Genomic DNA, 21259 nt, shown 5'->3' with positions numbered 1-21259 from the left:
AGAACCGCCATGTTGATCACTCACAGCAAAACTGTAGGGAGACTGGTCCATAGGCCCCACTGTGCCGATGGGGAGGGAGGGGCTAGTGTCCTTTGGGAGAGGGTTATTTTTTCTGATATCAGCAATGCAAAAAAAAAAAAATCTCTGAAATATTCCAGGTGATGGGGAATTTTTTTCCCCAGTAGCAGTCAAACCATCTGATTTGCTCTGCTGAAGAGGTTCATATGAGCATCAACCTAGCCCCACACTCCTCCCTTCCCCCTTCTCTTTCCTCCACTTCCTGTCACTACAGAAGGGTCGACCTCAGACTGGCATCTAAGAGCATTGTTGGCACTGCCCACGCATTGCCAGGCAAGAACAAGGATAGCCATTCCCTGAAGAGGAGCTTACACAAGGAAAGATGACCACTGACCCCACTTTTTCAAAACTGCTGCTGAAGGGATGTTGTGGGGTGTGTGTTCAGGGGAAATGGAAGCCAAGGGCCTGGTTCAAACTCTCTGCCACTAAGCTACATCCCCAATACAGTTCCATCAGCTGTGCATCTAGGTTAGGTTCCCAAGCCTCCAGCCCACTTCATTTCTCCTCTCTTTCGCCTTTCCCAGCTCCCCTCTCAACCCTGGGAGAGAGCCTGAAGCAGCACCATGGGAAGTGTCATCCATGCAGCAGGTGCCTGGCGCTGCAAATTTAGCCTCTGAGGAGATTTGGACTCACTCAGCCATCCCACCCACTACAAAAACCATGAAACAAAATCTGATTTCATCCAGAGCTGGGCTGACTTGGAGGAAAGACCACAGTGACCAGCTGTGGGAAAGATCTGGGAAGGAATGTAGATCATTCCCCCAAGGTCCTTTAGCCTCTTCTCCATCTGCCCAGGGTTGGAAGCACCTGGACTTGCCTCTGGGGAGCCCTCTTCTGAGGGCCTGTTGCGCGGAGCACAGTGATTTTCTGTTCCAGAAATTCTTGGTGGCTTTAGGGGACACCCCAGCTAACAGTTGCTCCCTGGGTGAAGTGGTGAGACCCCAGAGGCTCTCAGAGGAAAGAAGTGGGGCATGGTGGCAGAGGGAGAACCTCTGGGAGCGTGAGAGGAGTACCAGGCTCTGGGATGGAAGCAATGGCTGAGCACAGTGTAGTTTTTGCTTCAATGATCTCTGGGGAGTGTTTTAGTGGCGACAGGTGCATAGCCTAGCAGGACGCTTGTAAGAGGCTCTGGGGTGAGGGTTGGATTCGAATCTCAGCTGTGTTATTTGCCAACCGTTGTACCCTCGTGGGTTCCACAGCGTCTCCAAGACCTTTCTCAAAAACTGGGTAAGAATGGTAACAGTCACTCATTAATACTTGTTTTGAGTATTAAGTGACTAGAAATCGGCACGTTGCATTTAGAACTACGCCCAGAATGTAGCAAATACTCAATAAATGTTAGCTATTATTATTAGGGTTAGACAGTTAGCAGAACTTTCTAAGTGCTAGGTCTGAAAGCCTGGGAGTCCGTTGCCAAGGGAGACTAGGGAGCCTTTTCAAATAGGAGAGCTCTGGCCTGAGGGATTGTCCACAACGAGCCTGTGGCGCCTTTCTCCCACCACACTCTGACCCGGGAAACCCACCCCCTGTCACAGGGGCGTCTTGGTCCCCCCCCCCCACCGGCCCGCTCCCCTTCTCTTGGCCGCAGCTCCCCGGATCATCTCTGGGGCCTCCCCTCCCTCCCTCCCCTCCACACCTGTCAGCCGCCCTCGCAGCCTCCCAAGGGCTCGAGCCCTGGGCCTCTGCAGCAACCCCTTCGACCCCGTGTCCGGGCTCCGCGCGCCTCTCGTTTGCCCGCGGCTGCTCTCGTAAACAAAACCCGGGCGTTGGAGCAGCCCCGCGGGCTGGTGAGCGCGGGAGCCAGCTCGGTGAGCGGTTACCGCGCTGGGGGAACCCGGGGCGAGCTAGGGGCTATGGTGGCAGCCGCGGCGGCCGCGGCAGGCGGCTCAGCTTTGTTATGAATAGATGAAAGAGGCCACCTACACAGTAACCCAAATTACGAGACCTCCCTCCTCCCGATCTCACCGAATCAAGAGGGGAGGGGAGATGGGCGTGGAGGGAGGGCGGGCGAGAGGCGGAGGGCGGAGGAGGAAGAGGATGAGGAAGGGGCCAGTTGCATCCCACTTTCACAATGGGAAAGTGAAACGCACAAGCGCACCCAACCTCTCCAGCCCTCCCCGCCGCCTCGCTCTCCTCCGCCCGTCCCCTCCCTTCCCCTCCGCGCCTCCCCGCGAGCGCCCGCGCCGCACAGAGGAACTCTCCAGCGAAGGCGGGCGAGGAGGAAGCGGCTCCGGAGCGCGCAGGGCTTGCCGCCGCGGCACAGGCTGCCGGAGCGAGCCCGCCGCGCGCAGTCCTCCCTGCACTCCTTCCCGGCCGAGCCGCGGGGATGGGGCGGCCGCGGGAGCCCGAGCGCGCGCAGGAGCCGCCGCCGCCGCCGCCGCCCGCGTCTCCGTCGCCGCGCGCCTGAGCCGCCTGAACCGCCGCGCGCCCTGCCCGGGGGCGGCCCCCCTAGCCCCATGGAGGTCTCCCGGAGGAAGGCGCCACCGCGCCCCCCGTGCCCCGCCGCACCGCTGCCCCTGATCGCCTATCTGCTGGCGCTGGCGGCGCCCGCCCGGGGCGCGGACGAGCCGGTGTGGCGATCTGAGCAAGCCATCGGAGCCATCGCGGCGAGCCGGGCGGACGGCGTGTTCGTGGCGAGCGGCAGCTGCCTGGACCAGCTGGACTACAGCCTGAAGCACAGGCTCTCCCGCCTGTACCGGGACCAAGCGGGCAACTGCACCGAGCCCGTCTCGTTGGCGCCCCCCGCGCGGCCCCGGCCCGGGAGCAGCTTCAGCAAGCTGCTGCTGCCCTACCGCGAGGGGGCGACCGGCCTCGAGGGGCTGCTGCTCACCGGCTGGACCTTCGACCGGGGCGCCTGCGAGGTGCGGCCCCTGGGCAACCTGAGCCGCAGCTCCCTGCGCAATGCTACCGAGGTGGTGTCGTGTCACCCGCAGGGCTCGACGGCCGGCGTGGTGTACCGCGCAGGCGGTACTGATCGTTGGTACTTGGCGGTAGCCGCCACCTATGTGCTGCCGGAGCCGGAGACCGCGAACCGCTGCAACCCGGCGGCATCTGATCGAGACACGGCCATCGCGCTCAAGAACACGGAGGAGCGCAGTCTGACCACGCAGGAGCTGGGCCGCCTGAAACTGCGCGGTGGTGCGGGAAGCCTGCACTTCGTGGATGCCTTTCTCTGGAACGGCAGCGTTTACTTCCCCTACTATCCCTACAACTACACGAGTGGAGCTGCCACCGGCTGGCCCAGCATGGCGCGCATCGCGCAGAGCACCGAGGTGCTATTCCAGGGCCAGGCGGCCCTTGACTGCAGCCACGGCCACCCCGACGGCCGCCGCCTGCTACTTTCCTCCAGCCTGGTGGAGGCCATGGACGTCTGGGCCGGCGTGTTTAGCGCGGCCACTGGAGAGGGCCAGGAGAGGCGCTCCCCCACCACCACGGCTCTCTGCCTCTTCAGGATGAGTGAGATCCAGGCGCGCGCCAGGAGCTGCAGCTGGGACTTTCAGGCGACCGAGCACAACTGCGTAAGTCCTGTCCCTGGGGCCCAGGAGGAGACTTGGGTCACATTTACCAAGTGTCAGGTTCACAGGGCCAGCGGCTCTCCGAGAGACTGCAGGCTTCTCTAAAGCGCAGTCTGAGGTCCCCAAAGAGAAAGTGTAAAAAGGGCGGCTGGGTAGGGGGGAGGATTGGAGGGAGGTTCAAAACTCTAGTGGCTGCCTCTCGTTCCTTTTAGTCCAAATGCGGGCGCTTGTTTGGGACTGAGCTTCCCCACGCCACTTCCAGACCAGAGTCTCAGTAGGCATGTGGGCTTGACCCGTTGGGTCAACAACAGTTACTGATGTCCTCACAGAAAACCTATCAAACCTAAGGACTCGCTGCCACACCCCGGCCTTTGTAAAGCTGTCCCCCCCCCCCCCACCTCTGGCTGCAACCCATGTGATGTGGTCGGTAGAGTTGTGGCCTGCTCCACACTGGTAAATAATGCTAGGGTGCAAAAGCCACTCGCAGACCGCCCAGCATGACCCAGTGCGAGGGGGCGGGGCTGTGGCTGGCCAAGGGTGGCTGTGGTCTCAACCTGGCGGAGAGAACCCGAGGAGGCGGGAGGCAGCTTGCCGATACAAAGCCTCGCCCTGAAGAGAAGAGCCTGGGGAGGTGGAAAGTGTCGGGGTGCTCCAGGCAGTTTCTGGGCTGCAGATTCCCAGACTAGATGCGGGGCTCACTGGCACCACCCTTGGGTTGTGCTTGAAGCAGGCAAAAGACACAGCTTTTCCCCAGAGCTCATAGGGCAGCCACAGCTTGAAATCTTGAGATTGACAGTTCTTTGACTAGAAAAATAAAGCGACAGTTCAAGAGGGTCTAGTGGATGGGGATTACGGAGGCTTTGTACACTTCTGCCGAGGCCCTTGCCCTCCCAAGGCTGCTGGCAAGGAACTCTGCATATGGCTCCGGCGAGGGAAGCCTGCCGAGAGCCTCCTTAATCACTGGACAGAATTCAAGGAGCAGCAATTGAGGGCCACAGGTGTTGCCATTGTTATGCTATAAAATGAACCAGAGGAGGAAGGGCGAGAAGTCTTCGAGTAGAGAACTGTTGCATGTACCTTTATTGTGTACTAAGGCGCCTGCAACGTTGACTCGAGCAGATTAGCGTGCGGGCGGAAAGACACTCCCCTCCAACCCTTTCTCTGCGAAGCACACCTTACCAAATGTTAATCTCATTAATTCCAGGAGGAGAAAGCTTCCAGTCACTTGCTTCTTCTATGTTGGGGCAAGCACACGTCATCTTTATTTCACTACTAGTCTAATTTTAACAAATTCATAAAGAACACACATTGCCCCCAGATGGCTTAGCCTTACTATAAGCATACAACTTAATGTTTAATATCTGCTTTTATGTCTCTTCCTAATCTAATAGCCAAAGTTGGGCAAATCACAGCCTTATTTCTTTTCTGTTAAACGACTTGAAATCCTACCCCCCACCCCTGAATTTTTACTTCAGTTCAAGGTTTAGGCACAGTTTGTCTGTGGGGTTAATGAGAAGACAGCCCAGAGGCCCACAGCATGGAACCACTGTGGAAGCCCCAGCTTTGCCATCTGACAGCTGTGTCGGTGTGCAGAGCCAAAACGTTTCTCTTGATTGTGTCTACCTATTGGGGACTGGAGGACTCGGTTTCCGTCCAAGCCCAGCATGCATGGTGAATGCACTCAAAATCCAGTTCTGGCTCAGTCAGGTGTTCCTACTTGCACGGGATGGGGAGGGGCAGGCTTAGTCTAAGAGCTGTTTTTTTTTTTTTTTTTTTTTTTTTTTTTTTTTTTTTTTTTTTTTTTTTTTTTTTTTTTTTTTTTTTTTTTCCATCTTCATAGGGGCTCCTGGAAGAGAGCTGCCCCTTTGGAAATCAAACAAGGGATAAACACATGCTGCCAAAAATCTGTAATGGGGAAAAAATAAATAATGAAAACAGGTCCCTGTACAGCGTTTCTTGCTGCTGTTATTTATTGAGGACTCCCGGGGCTCTCGGAGCTGCATGTTCTGAAAGATGGGGTCTCTACCCTCTGAGCTTGTCATCCAAGCTAAATGATACACTCAGGTTCAAACAATAGCATGTCACGGCTGCACAGGTGGGAATTGGGAGTTTTGCATTTTTTTTTCATTTAAGTAAATTCCTTGCTGTATTAGAAAGACTTAATGGGATAGCATTTTAAGAACATTTGAATGAATGGGGGGAAAAAGGGTGGGAGTTTTGATGGGAAAAGTGACAATTTTCTAAGCAATTAAATAGGCAGATAAGATACTTAATTCAACAAATAGTTGTTTGATGCCTGCCTGTGCGAGCGGTGAGCTATGCTGGGTGCCACCGATTCTGCCAGCCAAGGGACAATAGCAGGTTGCAACCCCATTTAATGGGGTCATGGGATCAGCGTGGCCCCGGCTGTCACTCACGAGAAATGTTGTCATGCGATTGCATTTCATTTTCAGTTGGTTTTGAATGTGGTTTTGAATGGCATACTGAATTATAGGCGCCTAAAACAGGAGCTGGACCTGAAGCACTCTATAGAGGGAGCCCCAGCTGATTGCAACAGCTAGCTATTCCTTCCTTCCCAGCAAACAGCTCCCCCCCCCCCCTTTTCTTTTTCTTTTTTTCTTTTTCCATCAATGATTCACAGGCTGCACGGCTCAAACGTCTAGATCGGTTTGCCTTCCCCTTCCCCCTCTATTCCCAGCTGGTACCTCTATTGCCCATCTTCCATCAACCCATGGTAATGACGGAACTGGCCAGGCGGTACTTTCCCATCTCCTGGCGCTCTGGCCTCTTAGCCGTTGATTCTCTCGCCCTTGAGTTTTTCCTGCTGAGGATTACTTTCTGAGATGCTTGTGCAACGAGTGATTGACACACAAGGCGTTTTCTTTTTCCGCCCTGCCACCAAATTTCCATGTCCTTTCTCAGAGATAAGCCGTGAACTGTAACCCCCAAGTGCACCCTCATGGCCGGTCTCTGCAGTCCCCACTCTATGAGGCCCCTGATGTGCGGCGTTTGGCTAACACCTCCTGTCCTGGGATAGTTTTATGTCAACTTGACACAAGTTAAAACCATCTATCTGGGAGGAGAGACCCCCAGTTGAAAAAAGGCCTCCGTAGGATCGGACTGTAAGCACACAAGCCTGTAGGTCATTTCCTTAATGATTGGAGAAGGGAGGGCAGCCCACTGTGGGTGGGGATACCTCTGGCTGCTAGTCCTGCCTGGGTTCTATAAAAAAGCAGGCTGAGCAAGTCAGTGGACAGTCCCCCTCTACGGCCTCTGCATCAGCTCCTGCATCTGGGTTCCTGCCCTGACTTTCTTCAGTGGTGAACGGTGAGGAAAAGTGTGAGTAAACAGACCCCTTCCTCAGCATTTGGTCAAGCAATAGAAATCCTAACTGACACAGCTCCCCACAATGCTTCCGTGAGTCCTTCCGTAAGTCTGGTTGGTCGGTTCTGCCGCGCACATTGCCTGTCTGCGCTCTGTGCACTACCATACAGTTCCCGAGCTTCGGGCAAGGGGCTGGAGGTTGAAACACACAGACAGACAGACAGACAGTCACGGACCCCCTAGTCACTGGTAAGAAGTCCTTTCTTCAATAGCACCACAGAGGCACCACAGTCAGGTGGGCCAACAGGTGAAAACCTTATCCTCTGATCCTCAAGGCCAAGGCAACACGTGCTCGTGAAGCAGAGCTGGTAAACAACTTTGACACAGCTTTCAGTAACTCAAATCAGAAGGAAAGTAAAGATCTCTAGCAGGGAAGAGAATGGTCCCAACAAGTTCTGTGGAAAGCATCCTGTTTTCCAGATGAAGAAGCTATGATCAGTAACAATAAAAAGTCTCCCAGTTTAAACCCAGGCCTCCCGGCATCTATTTCTATATTCTTTTTGCCGTTGTGGTACTTCTAGGATGTCTTCCTGAAAGTCCCCTAGTTAAGAAGGCAGCAAGTAATTGTCACTGGGACAGCATCTTCATCTGTATGTCGTGACCTCTGGGGGGGGCGGGGTCGAACAGCCCTTTCACAGGGGTGGCATACCCTGAATATCGGATATTTACATTACAAATCGTAACAGTAGCAAAATTACAGTTATGAAGAAGAATGAAAATGATTTTATGGCTGGGAGTCCTCACAACGTGAGGAATTGTATTAAAGGGTCACGGCATTAGGAAGGTTGAGAACAATTGTTATAAGCGGTCATATGAGCTACCGAACATATCAGTAGTCACAGTGTGCCATACGGAGTGTAGCTTGTCACCATTGCTGACAAAGGACAGTCAACCCAATGCCTGCATTGAGTCTGGGACCTGTTATTTAAATAATTTAAAACCCATTGCCTCAGCCTCTATACCAGCGATTCCCAACCTATTGGTTGCGACCCCTTTGAGGGTCACATATCAGATGTTAACACTGTGATTGGTAACAGTAGCAAAATTAAAGCGATGAAGTAGCAACAAAATTTGTGGCTGGGGGGTCACCACAACATGAGGAACTCTGTATTAAAGGGTCACAGCCCTAGGAAGGGTGAGAACCCCTGGTCTAGGATGTAGCACTGAGAATAAAGCATGCCCTCTGGAGACAGTATTTGCCTCCAGTCTTGGGCTGTGCTCTAAAATGTCACATTGTTTGCTTGCTTCATTATGTTCCATATACTTACCTGTGTTTAGATTAATATAGCAGCGAACGTTTTTTAATTATGTGCATTAATTTATGAAGTTAATTTCACTTCCTGTCTCTGAACTCCTACTTTTGGCATACCAATGCATGGAAATGTTTGTGTTCGAGACTGCAAAGAAGGTTTGTTCTAGATTTGTTTGGCTGCCATAGTTGGGTCTTGGAGTTGCCTGCGGATTAAATACAACTGTTACTCCTCTGTAGAGGGTGTTGTATTTTCTCATAATTTGGCTCAAACAGCTGACCCTTCTAGTTCTTTCTACCTGTCGCAGGTGCCTATGCCCCCTTCTTCCATACTCAGGTAATTCTAAAGCCTGATACAATTCAACTGTCATGCAGGTAACCACAACATGATTTCATAGTCTCTGCCAGCAACAGTCAAGACACATGTTGCTACTGTGTGAGGCAGTGATGTCCCAATTCTACTTGGCAGTATGACCCGCTGACCTCAAAATACAGTCTTCCTTTGATGTTTATCACCCTTCCAGTCCCTGGTATGATTCTGTCTAGCCTTTTTGTTTTCTGTGGACTAGATGCTGAATTTTACCTTCATAACACACATCTGACAAGCAAGGGTGGATTCAAAGGGACAAATGTAATGACAGAATCCACGTAGAACGAGGGAAAAGGCAATCACAGCTCCTATCTCCTGAGTAGTTATCGTGGCAGGGTTTGTGCAAAGCAATTTACATGCCTTATTTTCTGTTGATTCTCTGTCACCATATGAGGCAAGGACTTCAGTTATTATGGTGATTAGAGATGAGAAAATTGAAGCCGAGAGAGCTTTGGTTAAGTTCCTAGCTTGCAAATAGCAAAGGATTTAGAACTTCTGTGGTCGGGGTCTAGGACCTGGGTTTTTAACTATTGCTGTGGGTAGTCAGTCCCTACAGACACTGGGTCCTGGTGTCCATCCTGTCCTACATGGAGCAAGCAAAGCTCAATTGCCAGAAGGCCAGCTGTCTGGAGATATGGCAGAGCAGAGGCTCCTTGGCTGTGAACAGAGTTTCTGAGTTTACAGTTATTGCCACTGGAAGGGCTGTCTGATGCCAGGTGTGGTTTCTCAGCCATTAGTTTCTAGTTAATGTTGTCCTTGGCACTTGGGCCTGAAAATAACCTTCACAAGTGTTTGCTCTTAAAACTCCAGTACCTAGAGCTACGCAGTTAGAGATTAAGACATGTCTATTGAATGATGAGCAAGAGGAGGATCCTGGAGGGTCACGCTGGAAATGAAATAAATGTATGCTGTACTCAACAGCAAGACTTTCCTGGTTCTGGTTGCCATGTCTCCCCTTAAACTTTGTCCTTTACCTAATAACTGCTGTGTCAAGGATCCCTTCTCTTCAAGTCCTGGGTTAGATGGCATTCTGTTTATTTTTCTGACTTTTCTCAAAAATCTCTGTTCATAATCAGTAGCCAGACTGCTTGTGTTGCCTGTCAGGGAGGTATCGCTGATCATAGACGCCTGCATGATTGTGATTTCTGTGGTTGATTTAACAGCATTTAAATTCTAGAGGGAAGGGCTTCTAGGCCAGGGATTCTCTGTTTGTTGGCTTCAAGCTCACAGAGATCCTGCCTTATGAGTGCTGGGATTAAAGGCATGCACCTGGCGTAGGTCAGTGATTCTTAAAGTGTGTTGTGTGAACCACCAGTGCCATCGTCACCTGGGAATTTGCTAAAAATATAAATTCTTGGACCCAACATCAGACTTACTAAATCAGAGACTCTGGAGGTGAGTGGAGGGTGCGGTTGGTGTTGAGTAAGTTTTCTAGAAGATGAAAATGTTCCATCCTGCCAGAAAGCAACTCAAAATGACTTCAGGAAGTCCCTGAAACCAAGCAGACTCTCTAAGCCCCTCCCTGACAGTGTAAACAATAAAAACGGAGAGTCCCCCTCAGGCAAACAGCACTGCCAAAAAGACCTGAGACCAGACCAACTGCCTGGAAGAAGCAGAAACCAGAGCTGCCTAGAAGTGGTTTAGACCACAGTCACTTGGAAAGGACCCTGTCCAACCTGTTGAGCTACCTGTAGGCTATGCACTGTGTTCGAGGTTCTCAGCTTTATGAGCTGTCACCCCTGCTGGGGTGGGCTTTGGCGATACAAGGGTCTTTGATACATTTCCTGCTCCTGTACGTAACCCAGATAAAACTCATTGATTCACCAAATTGAAATATGGTAGGTCCCACAACCTTTGTTTCATTGTGGCCTCCCCATCTGGGGTGAGCAGACATGTACGGCATCTCCCCAGGAAATGGCCTGTCACTCAGAACAGCGGGCAATGTGTGGGTTTGCTTGTTTGTAGAGTTTATTTATTTCATTTTATGTGTATGGGTGCTTTGTCTGGATGTGTATCTGAGCAACATATGCATGCAGTGACCCTATAGACCAGAAGGGGGTGTTTGGTCCCCTGGGACTCGAGTTAACAGATGGTTGTTACCTGCCGTGTGGGTGCTGGGAATCTAATGTGGGCCCTTTAGAAGAGCACAGTGCTCTTAACCACTAAGCTATCTTCCTAGCCGGCAACCTGTGTTTTTAATAGGCTTCAAAGTGATTTGCATCCATGCTTTAGTAAAAGAAAGTGAATTCCACTGTGTTCCAACTGTGGTGCTTGGGATGGGGATTTCCCCATTTTCAGCCCTTGCATTTTACCATAAAATGCCATAAAAAGTAACCACTTAATCCTGTTACTCATTTTCTTTCCTGTTTGCTCAAAGGTGTTACCTAGACAGATTTTTAAAGCCTTAACATTTTGGGGGCTGTATTCCAAATCTCGTAAAACCTGTAGTTCATAACTGGATTTTTCACATTGCGTGACAACAGTTTATTTGCATTTTATCCTCGGATGTGGGAGGATGTCTAGAACCTTCTGAACCAGAGCCAATTCCACACATCAGATATGCTCCCTAAGGGTTTTCTTCTGTGCAGTGCCAATCCCAAGGCCTATCCTAGCTGGGCACAGTTGGTTGCAAAGTTGTGCATACATCAGCTCAAGTAAGGGAACCAGGGGTTTCACAGACAGAACCCTTGGGAGTCACGTGATAAGCTTGGCCTTAGAGCAGCAGAGATAGTGCTTTATGAGAGTTACATGTACAATCTCCAGAGTCAGGTCAATGAGCCAAAGCTGCCACTTAGCAGATATGCAACCTTGGGTAAATGGTTAGCCTCTCTGTGCCTTGCCCTTTCGTTGGTATGTATGGATCCTGTTTAGGACACATGGTTCTTGTCTGGATCCATGCATTTACATGGAGTGTAGGTAATGCTATGTATACGTTGAATGTCCCCACCACTGTGATTGGTCGTGGAGACAGGATGATACCCTGAGATGTGGGGTTGCAGGTGGCTATGAATTGAAGGCAACTTGAAGGATCTCTGTCTGCAATACATCAGGAAATGACGCATGCTCGTTCTAAGGTTCTAAGGTCCCGTAGTTAACGTGCTAGCTTGCGGGCCCAGCCCCACTATGTTCCCAAGTAGCTTCGTCTGCTTCCTCAAACAGGTGTCCTTCACTTTGTCTACCTAAATACGCCTCAGCTTGACCCCTATATCTTAATACCTTCTGTTTTGGCTACTAACTGCCGCTGGGTCTCTAGGGCATTTAATTCTGATCACCAGGAAAGAGATGGGATTGAGCCCAACCCACCTTTTCACACCACATCATGAACACTTGTTTAACATAGGCACTTGCTGCCCTCAGAACAGGTGCAAACTTTTGATCCAGTCAGAAGGAAGTCAAACACGTGATGGTCCCTGCAGGCCCTGAGGAATGAGGGAGGAGCCAAACTGACCAACTCTTGACTATAATAGCATGATGTCATCTCAAGGTTTCCTGGTGACTGTTCCTTCCTTGAATATGTATAGGCACATGAAAACTGAGAAGCCTCAGCCGGGCGGGGGCGGTGCACACCTTAGTCCAGCGTTCAGGGAGGTAGAGGCAGGCAGATCTCTGTGAGTTCAAGACTAACTTGGTTTACAAAGAGTTTCAGGACAGCCTGAGCTACACAGAGAAACCCAGTCTCAAAAAACCAAACCAACCAGCCAAACAAGCAAAAACTAAAATAAAACAAAGCAAAGCAAAAACTGAGATGCCTCAAAGCCACCATGGGGGCTCATTTATCAGAGCCAGGGGAACAATAGCCATAGGTAGGTAGGTTGGTTGTTTAATTTGATATGCTCACAAATTTTCTTGGCTATAAGATTCTTTCTCAATATTTTACTGATATTTCAGTTACCATAGCTGATTCCCCTTTATTAAAAATAGCTTTTTCCTCTCACAGAATATATTCTGATTAGCTTCTTCTCCCTCTACAACCTCCCAGTTCCTCCCTGCTCCCCCACACAAGATCCACCCCTTTCTGTCTCTCACTCAAAGGCAAACAGGCTTCTAAGAGATAATAATAAAATAAAGTTACATATAATAAGACAAAACAAAACTAATGCATTGGAATATGACTAAAACAAACAAGGAAAAGAGCCCTCCAAAAGGCACAAGAAACCAATATAGACACAGACCCATCTCATTGGCAAATTTAGGAATTCAATAAAAACACTAACCTGGAGCCGGGCTGTGGTGGCGCATGCCTTTAATCCCAGCACTCGGGAGGCAGAGGCAGGCGGATCTCTGAGTTCGAGGCCAGCCTGGTCTACAAAAGCTAGTTCCAGGACAGGCTCTAGAAACTACAGGGAAACCCTGTCTCTAAAAACAAAAACAAAAAAACAAAAAAACGCTAACCTGGAAGCCATACTATATAAACAAAGGGTATGTAAAGTAAAAACAGAAATATAATATAAAATAAGATTTAAAAAAAAAAGCCACGGCCTGACGTTATGGGACAAGGACCTCCGGTGAGGCCGCTGGGTTTATTTTCTGTTGTCCATCTACTGCTGGGCCTGCAGCTCAGGGAGACTCCCTTGGAGAAAACTAAATTTTTATTTGAAAGTGGTTATGAGTTGGCGATTGCTTCTGGGTTAGTGTTGGGGAAATGCGTCCACTTGTCCTCTCAGCTCTAAGACCCCGCCTTGTGCAGACCCACGCAGGTCCTGTGCATGCTGCCTCAGTCTCTCAGTTCATGTGTGCACCAGTCCTATTGGTTCAGAGGGCCTTGCTTTCACGATGTCCCCCAACCCCTCTGGCTCTTGCATTCTTTCTGCCAGCTCTGAGTCCTGAGGGAAGGGGTTTGATGGAAACCCCCTGTTTGGGGGCTGAGTGTTTCAACAGGAGCTCTGGGTTTTGTGTTCGTTCCTCTGCTCAATTATTGCTTGCAATGCTTTTCTCAGAGAAATTAGTTGTTAGGGACCTTGGTGCTAATCCTAGCCCCAAAGCCCTGCTGTTACGCGGAGTTCATCAAACTTTTTTTTGGTGAAGAGCCAGGTTGTCAATATTTTAGTCATTGCAAATGACTCTCAATCTCTTAATTATGATTAATCTCTTAATCATAGCTACTGCCCTCACATTGTCCTGTGAATGAAGCCAGGGATGCTACATCAATAAACTCCTAGAGCTAGGTCCCTATGAAATGTTAGGAACACGAAAACCCGAACTCCAAGTTTTACTTGTCATGAATTATTCTCCCCCCCGCCCCCCCCCCCAATATTTTCAAATCATTTAAAAATGTAAGAACTATTCTTAGTTCCTGGGTCATTCAAAATACAGGCCAGATGTGGCCCACTGGTGGTGGCTTGCCAACTGCTGCTCTCCTGGAGAGCAAGCTTTCTCTGAAAGGTCAGCTACTCACTCTTGGAGTATCATGGCGGAAAGAGGCTTGGAAACCACAGGGATGGGTGCCAGTCACCCTCAGCACAGGAGGACCCAGAAGGCCGCAGAGCCTGACGCTTGAGCAGTGTCTTGAGGCTTAGCGAAGAAGGCGCAGAAGGGAGCTTTGGAGAGCATCCAGCTTGGGCGCCAGTGAGATGTTGAGTGGGTCTCTGAGCCGCAAGCCACTCACCCAGGCTGGGGAGTGTCCAGAAATAAGCGTGCAGGGCCAGATGGCGAAGGATTTAATGAGACAGGCAAAGGTGGGTAGATCTACCCCGATGGCCGCTTTCGGACTTTCCAGACCTTGCTTTTTAAAATAAACACTTGCCCAGAAGCTCCATATGTTCAAAAGAACAGCGGGTCCTCTTTGACCTGCTGCTCCGGGAGAGAGCCTTGCCAAGTTCAGGGGTGCTAGGTGAAGCAGGTTGCAAAGTCTCTAGATCCTACGGCTTGCCCCCGCCCCACCACGCACACACCTGCGTCATCTCAGGAATTTCTGCTGAGCTGGGTAAGGAGACCAGGACGGAGGCTGCAAGAAGCAGAAAGTGGTTTAGAAGCATACCCAACCTCAGTGTGGTCGCAAAAGATCACTCAAGATAACGTGGGTAAAGCAGCCGATTACAAGAACAGCCATTGGTTCAGATCGGTTATTTCTTGAATTTATATACAGGGGTCAGGAGCGTGTGAAACCGCTTCTGTCAGCCGTAAATAGGGAAGACAATAAATGTGTAACAAATAGGTATTTTTACACGAAAATGATAGCTAAAACCTAAACAGCCATCATATAGCATTGCTCTGAATACTTATCCAGTATTCTTAATTCTTATTCTTAATTAGTATTATTCCCTTAATCCTTACCATAATTTAACAAAGTAAGGAATGTTTCCACTCCCAGTTTGCAGATGAGGGGGGACGGTGATACATTGTTAACTGTGTGTGTGTGTAGAGGGGAGGTAAAACAGATACGTGGTGGGGAGGGTGAATTAGGGAAAGTTCAAGGCTCCTTAAGAGCTCCCCTAGCCATAGCTGGGTCTGCGCTTTGCGGGCAAACCTGAGCGCAAGTGCTCATGGGAAAAAGACTTGGCCAGTGGCGAGGGCAAACTGTGAGGGTGGCTGAGGGTGGGAGGAAGCGAGGGGAGTCTGTAGAAGGAATCTGCAGCCCAGCCAACAGAACCCCTAGGCTGTGGGAAGAGATTAGATTTTCTTCCCAAAGCCTAGGAGAGCTTTTGAAGGGAAGTGAAATGACTGGATTTGAATTCCTAAGTAATGGCTGGCCTGTGGGGAATGGCTGGCCCTGTGGAAGCAGGGAAGCCTGCGGGATGCTCTTACAGTATTGCTGGGACAGAAATAATGATGCTGCTTCCGGTCAAGAGTGGAGACAGGGAGGACGCAGATGGATTCTTACTTATTGTCATGAGCCAGTGGGGGGGGGGGGGGATAAAGAGGACCTAAACTGAGTTCCAACCGTGAGTGTAGAAAGGTGGGTGGGAATGCAATAGACTATTAAGAAGTGGTTTTGAAAACTGTCGGCAGCCCTATTTGAAAATGACTTTAAGTGCTGCTGGTTTCTGGATGCCTTTGGGACATTCAGAAAGAATGATGAAACAGGCATCGGCAATATATTTTAGGAAGTGGAACCTGCTCCTCCCTAAAACTTGGAATGTGCCAGGCTCTGTTTGGCCCGCTCAGCCCTATTGGGACTGCGTGCGCCCTGAGTGAAAGAAGGGAAGTTGATTTGGCTCAGGGTCCTGGAGGCTGGGAAGTCTGTTGGCATGGTCCTGGCATCTGGAGATGACCTTGTCACATCATGTTTTTCTTTCTTTCTCTCTCTCTCTCTCTCTCTCTCTCTCTCTCTCTCTCTCTCTCTCTCTCTCTCTCTTTTTTTTTCTTTTTTTTCTTCCTTTTTTGAGACAGGATTTCTCTGTAGCTTTGGAGCCTGTCCTGGAACCTAGCACTTGTAGACCAGGCTGGCCTTGAACTCAGAGATCTGCCTGCCTCTTCCTCCCAAGTGCTGGGATTCAAGGCGTGCGCCACCGCCGCCTGGCTTCTCAACACAGGGGGTGACATGGCAAGAAAAAGAAGTGCAGCTCAGATATCTGTTGAAAGTCACTAATGCCATCCTTCTGCAGAAAAGATTTATTTTCAGTTTTTTTTTTTTTGGTGTTCGTGGGTTGTCTGCATGTAGGTCTGTGTACCATGTGTGTGCAATGTCTGTGGAGGCCAGAAGAGGGCATCAGACCCCCTGAACCTGGAGTTACTGATTGTTGTGAGCTGCTGGGGGGGAGCTAGGAATTGAACCTAGTTCTCCTGCAAGAGCCATCTCTCCAGTCCCAGTGCAATCTAATCTTAATGACCTCCAAAGGTCCCCACTTTCAAATACTAATCGCGTGTGGATGTGGGGATTCCGTTCTAACAGATGGATTTTTGGAGGATGCATTCCAGCCACAGCAAGGGGAGTGGCCTGGCTAGTTGATCTTTGTTTCCTGCGAGGCTACCTTACACACACAGTGAGTGAGCCCTCAGTAAGAGACTGCGAACTGCTGAGAAAAGGGTCTTCATCTAATGGAGAAGACAGTAGTAGAGAGCATTGAGAGATAAAGGCTTCCAAGATGTGCTGATGATGGGGCTGTGTTTATTGGAATAGGAGAAGCCAGGCAGTGTGAAGGGAAAGGGTGTTTCTGGGGACTTCCTGCTCAGTAAGGCGGAATTCCTTGTCGGAGCCTCCCTACCCCCGACCTGGTTGAAGAAGCATGTTATCTAACACACCAGCTGTTCCTCATCATTGCTCATTGGCCTCCCCTGAAGGCTCCTCTCTGCCACGGTGACCCCTTTTAAGAATTGGATTCCAAGTACTGACCCATGCTTCTCTGAGGCAATAGGATGGGGGAGGCCTGAAGCAGCTGGCAGCAGCGGGTGTCACCTTGTGTCAGGACCCCATACTCTGCAATATTTTTTTTTCTTAGCCCTTGCCTTAGTCTTGTGCAGCGGGCCTCTGATGAAACCCATAGCTCCTAAGCCTATTTTTAATGCATCAAATAATTTGGGCTGCCAAATAAACCGATTATATTGCTGTACAAATATATCGTTGTATAGTAATATATCTTAACACATTCAACAGCAAGATCTAGCAGCAGTAACCACCATAATCTCAAAGTAGAGATGAGCCTAAATGATATTTTGAGATATCGGCAGCAACTATGAAATGATATGAAAATATCTGATTTCTTTTGGTGACAAAGGCATGGCTTCATTTAATGCTACTGTGGCCTGCATCCAAAATGAAGGGAAGCGCTGCTTCAGTTAGAGCTTGCTGAAATAAAGATGCGCCTGCCTCCCACTGTATCTCCTGGGTTCCTTGAGTTCTGTCCACTCCAAACCATTCGTTTAAGTTTGAGAAACCATAATATGAAATGTAAAGCATCTCATTTTGTGGCAAAGCTTACTTGGTTGACTTATTTTGCCTATGAGCTTACTCCTATATGCATTGTATAGATCAGACATTTAGCCAATGGCAAGTGAATGGGTGGGTGGATGGATGGATGGGTGGATGATGGATGGATGGATGGATGAGCAGATGGATGGATGGATGAGCAGATGGATGGATGGATGAACAGATGGATGGATGGATGAGCAGATAGATGGATGGGTAGAAGGATGGATGAAGAAAACACAGAGAAGAGAAATGACTACCTAAAGTCTCACAACTCATAAATAATAGAGCTATGTTCATAAAAGCATATGTTAAAGCACCTCTTGCATTCCCTTTAATACTCCATTCTTTATTTTATATTAATTTGTTTATTTTGTGTGTGTGTGTGTGTGTGTGTGTGTGTGCGCATGAGCATTCCATGGTTCACACGTGGAAGCCACAAGATAACCTTCAGAAATCAGTTTGCTTCTTCCGCACATGGATCCTGGGGATTGATCTCCTGCTCTTTATTTTGTATTTTGTTGAGAGCGTTTGTTCCACTCTTAGAGCCAAATCACTTTATTATTTTGTTGTTGGTGCTGTTTACGTGTTGTTGTTTTGAGGTGCAGTGTCTGTACAGCCTTGCCTACCTTAAAACTTGAAATGTAGCCCAGGCTTGCCCTAATCCACGATCCTTCTCCCTAAGCCTCCTGGATACTGGAAATACCGATGTGCCCTACCATAACCAGATTTAGAGACATTTTAAATAGTAATATTCTCAGTCAGTAGGCTGTCTATGGATTAAGAAGCCAATAGATCCAGAAGCTGTCTCTTATGTGTTATTGATGGACTGTGGCTATGAGATTTGAGAAGGCCAGGATCCCTGACGACGGAATGTGTGGAGTGGTAGAGTTCACTCTTGCCCCCCGATGCAGAACCGAGACCCGCTGTTTGCAAGGGACAGATCTTGGCTCAGTTGAAGAACTCTGTAATGATTAAGCCTACTTAGCAATGTTCCATAGTTGCCTGATGAGATATTGATCAGAAGTATTCAAACATCGATCCGTGTGTTTGTTTATTAATCCAATAAACATTTATTGACAACTTACTATGAGTTAGATGCTGAGGTTGAGCTTGCTTTCAAAAGTAGAAAAAGACAAACGGCGGTGGAGCCGAGAGTCTTCTGGGAGATAGACAATAAATACAACTTAGAAAACAATTATAGGTGTTCTGAAGGAAATGAGCCGAATGCCGTGGTTCCGAGTAACAACTGGGGTGGGAGTCGGGAGAGTCAAGCTCCTGTGTAGGTGAAAAATTCACTTCAAACCTGAAAGATTTAAATGAGCGAGTCCAAAAGGGACTGAAGGAGAAGAAGCAGAAAAAATAGTGTGTGGCGAGACCCTACGGTAGAAAGGTGGTAATGCCTACTTCTGAAATAAAGTTGCTATGGAAACAAAACCAGCTTGAAGGAAGAGAGCTAAGTGCTAAGTCCACCGTAGCCAAGGGGCCAGCTCAGGCGGGGTCTGGGAGTCAAATAGGTGTAATTCTCTTGTTTTGTTTTTTTTTTTTTTTTTTGAGACAGGGTTCTTTTGTGTAGCTCTGCTGTCCCGAAACTTGATCCGTAGACCAGACTGACCTCAAATTCACAGAGATTCACCTGCCTCTGCCTCCCAGAGTGCTGGGATTAAGGGCGTGGCCCACCACTGTCTGGCATGGGTATATTCTAAGTGTAGTTAGGTGTGCAACAATAAAGAATGTTGAGCAAGTGTCAAATTTGTCTTAAAGAGCACCTTGATTGTGGGATGCAGGACAGGTTGTGGTTATAAGGGAGAGACCAGTGGACCAGGAGGGAGATGATGGATGCAGGACAGGCTGTGGTTATAAGGGAGAGAGAGTAGTGGATCAGGAGAGAGATGCTGGAACTTGCCACTCCCAACACTAGGGGGAATGGTTTTAGCTGTCTTTTCAAAAGTATTTTTTGCTGAAATCGGTCAGAGGGAAGGAAAGAGATTGAGATGGGGGTGAAACAGGAACAGAAAGCAGGAAGGAAGAAGGATAAAGGTCTTGGAGCATCAGGTGGGATTAGGAGGTGGAGGACACAGGGAAGAATGGAAGAGCCCGTGTGAAATACACGCATCTTTCCAGTGCCCTCCCCAGGTGAGCTATACCCAGAGACAGTGTCACCCACTTCTGCCCCTCAACTCCCCTCTTACTGCATCAACCTCCTGCACACGTTGTGCTTTTCCTATGAATTAGAATCCCTGTGTAAATTTTCCCCTTCGGATGGTCTCACTGATGCCATAAACATAGTCAGACCCAATTAATACATATTCCAGAAGAGTAGGTGGGTCATGGGCAGCCTTCATCTCGAGTGAAAGCTTTTTTTTCCCACATTTTTTTAGCTTGATGAAGATGATTTCCGAATGATTGTCATGCTTATGATGTCATTTGATTCTCATGGCGATGCTGGGATTAGGCAGGGCATGGGATGTGTCCATTGTACAGTGTGGTGACCTCGAGGAGCCCCCTTGCCCCAGTCCAGCCGGCTGTAAGTGTAGAGCAGGGACCAGAACTTGGATGCAGAGTTTTCCTAACTGCAAGTGGCTCCCTGGTGAGTCACACATAGCAAACGGCGGAGGCATTGTTTGAAAACCAGGGTAACCCCCGGGAACAGAATATAAAATGAGCGGCTCAAGAGGGCATCTTATCAGCCTGAGAAATTAATAAGCGCCAGCTGGCACTCTCTTTTGTCTTAGAAGGAAAACCCAGCAATTGGAAGTCTTCCTAACAATGGGTTTGAGTGAAACACTCCACTCTCTCTTGGTGCCCAACGTTGGAGGCCCAGCTTTGTGGACATTTCCTGTATCTCTTACCACAGAAACGTCATCGGGTACCTCATGTGGCATCATTGCTCACATGTGGAGACAAAGCTAAGGCTGCCCTTTGCCTTGCACACCCTGGAACTCGTGGCTTGGTGGCCCCTGGAGTTGCATGGAATACGACTGTGGTGTTTACTGGCAACAAAATGGCTAGAAGTCGCCGTAAAGAAAGGCAAGCCTATTGCTTTTGGATATGCTCCCTGCTCCCTGTGTACTCCTGACCTGAGTACACACACACACACACACACACACACACACACACACACACACACACGGAAGTACGTCCATTGTCACTCACCCACCCCCATCCCAGGTTGCTGTGTTGCGGCCAAACCTCTGTCTTTCAGTCTAAACATCATTTGAGTCAAGGGCCCTTTTCCCTCTGACTGAGAGAAGTTTTCCCCTCGGCGAGGGCTAGGCCGTGGGCGTGTGGTCATGGTTAGACATGGCAGGAAGGAGAAGCAGAAGGGACGACAACGCCAAGGGAACCAAGAAAGCCCAAAGGGCGGCAAGGCTTGGAGCTAAATCGAGATTGGATTTTTTTTTTCCATGAAAGGCAGAAGTGGCAGAAGCATCATTACAAGGCATTAACCTTGTTACACATAGATGAACAAGCAGAGGCTGGGGCTCCAAGAGAAATTACACATAATAAACTAGACAGAATGGGCTGAGAGCGACATTAACAATTATGCCCTAAAGGGAGAGAAGGGCAAAAGAGAAAATAGGCCAGAGGGGGAACGGAGAAAGAACAATTTCTGGACACAGGGGGCTGCCTGCACAATTTTCCCCCCTTTTCTGCTCGACTCCCTAGGTATTAACTTCACTTTTGTGAGGGGGTTCCTCTGGGGCCCGTCTTTCTTTTGTTTCCATTGGCTGAAACAAGCTTAAGAAAGACCTTCTGAGGGTTCCTTTCTCCATTCACAGCGACCTGGCCATTTCTGCGTTTCTAGCATAAAAGAG

The 21259-nt window shown here is 49.2% G+C and overlaps 1 protein-coding gene across 1 annotated transcript in view; it reads left to right on the top strand.

The window, feature by feature from the left end:
• Positions 1–2534: 2534 nt before the first annotated feature.
• The window catches only part of Plxnc1 (plexin C1), a 152530-nt gene continuing 133805 nt past the window's right edge, over positions 2535–21259 (top strand). Inside the window, exon 1 of the mRNA XM_038314540.1 lies at positions 2535–3596. Within this exon, the coding sequence (XP_038170468.1) occupies positions 2535–3596 (1062 nt within the window). The remainder of the gene's footprint in view (positions 3597–21259) is intronic.

This window comes from Arvicola amphibius, chromosome 17 (genome assembly GCF_903992535.2).
Source record: "Arvicola amphibius chromosome 17, mArvAmp1.2, whole genome shotgun sequence".
In the NCBI taxonomy this organism is placed as follows: Eukaryota; Metazoa; Chordata; class Mammalia; order Rodentia; family Cricetidae; genus Arvicola; species Arvicola amphibius.
Note: the sequence above shows the minus strand (reverse complement) of the source record. Positions and strands in the feature narration are given on the sequence as shown.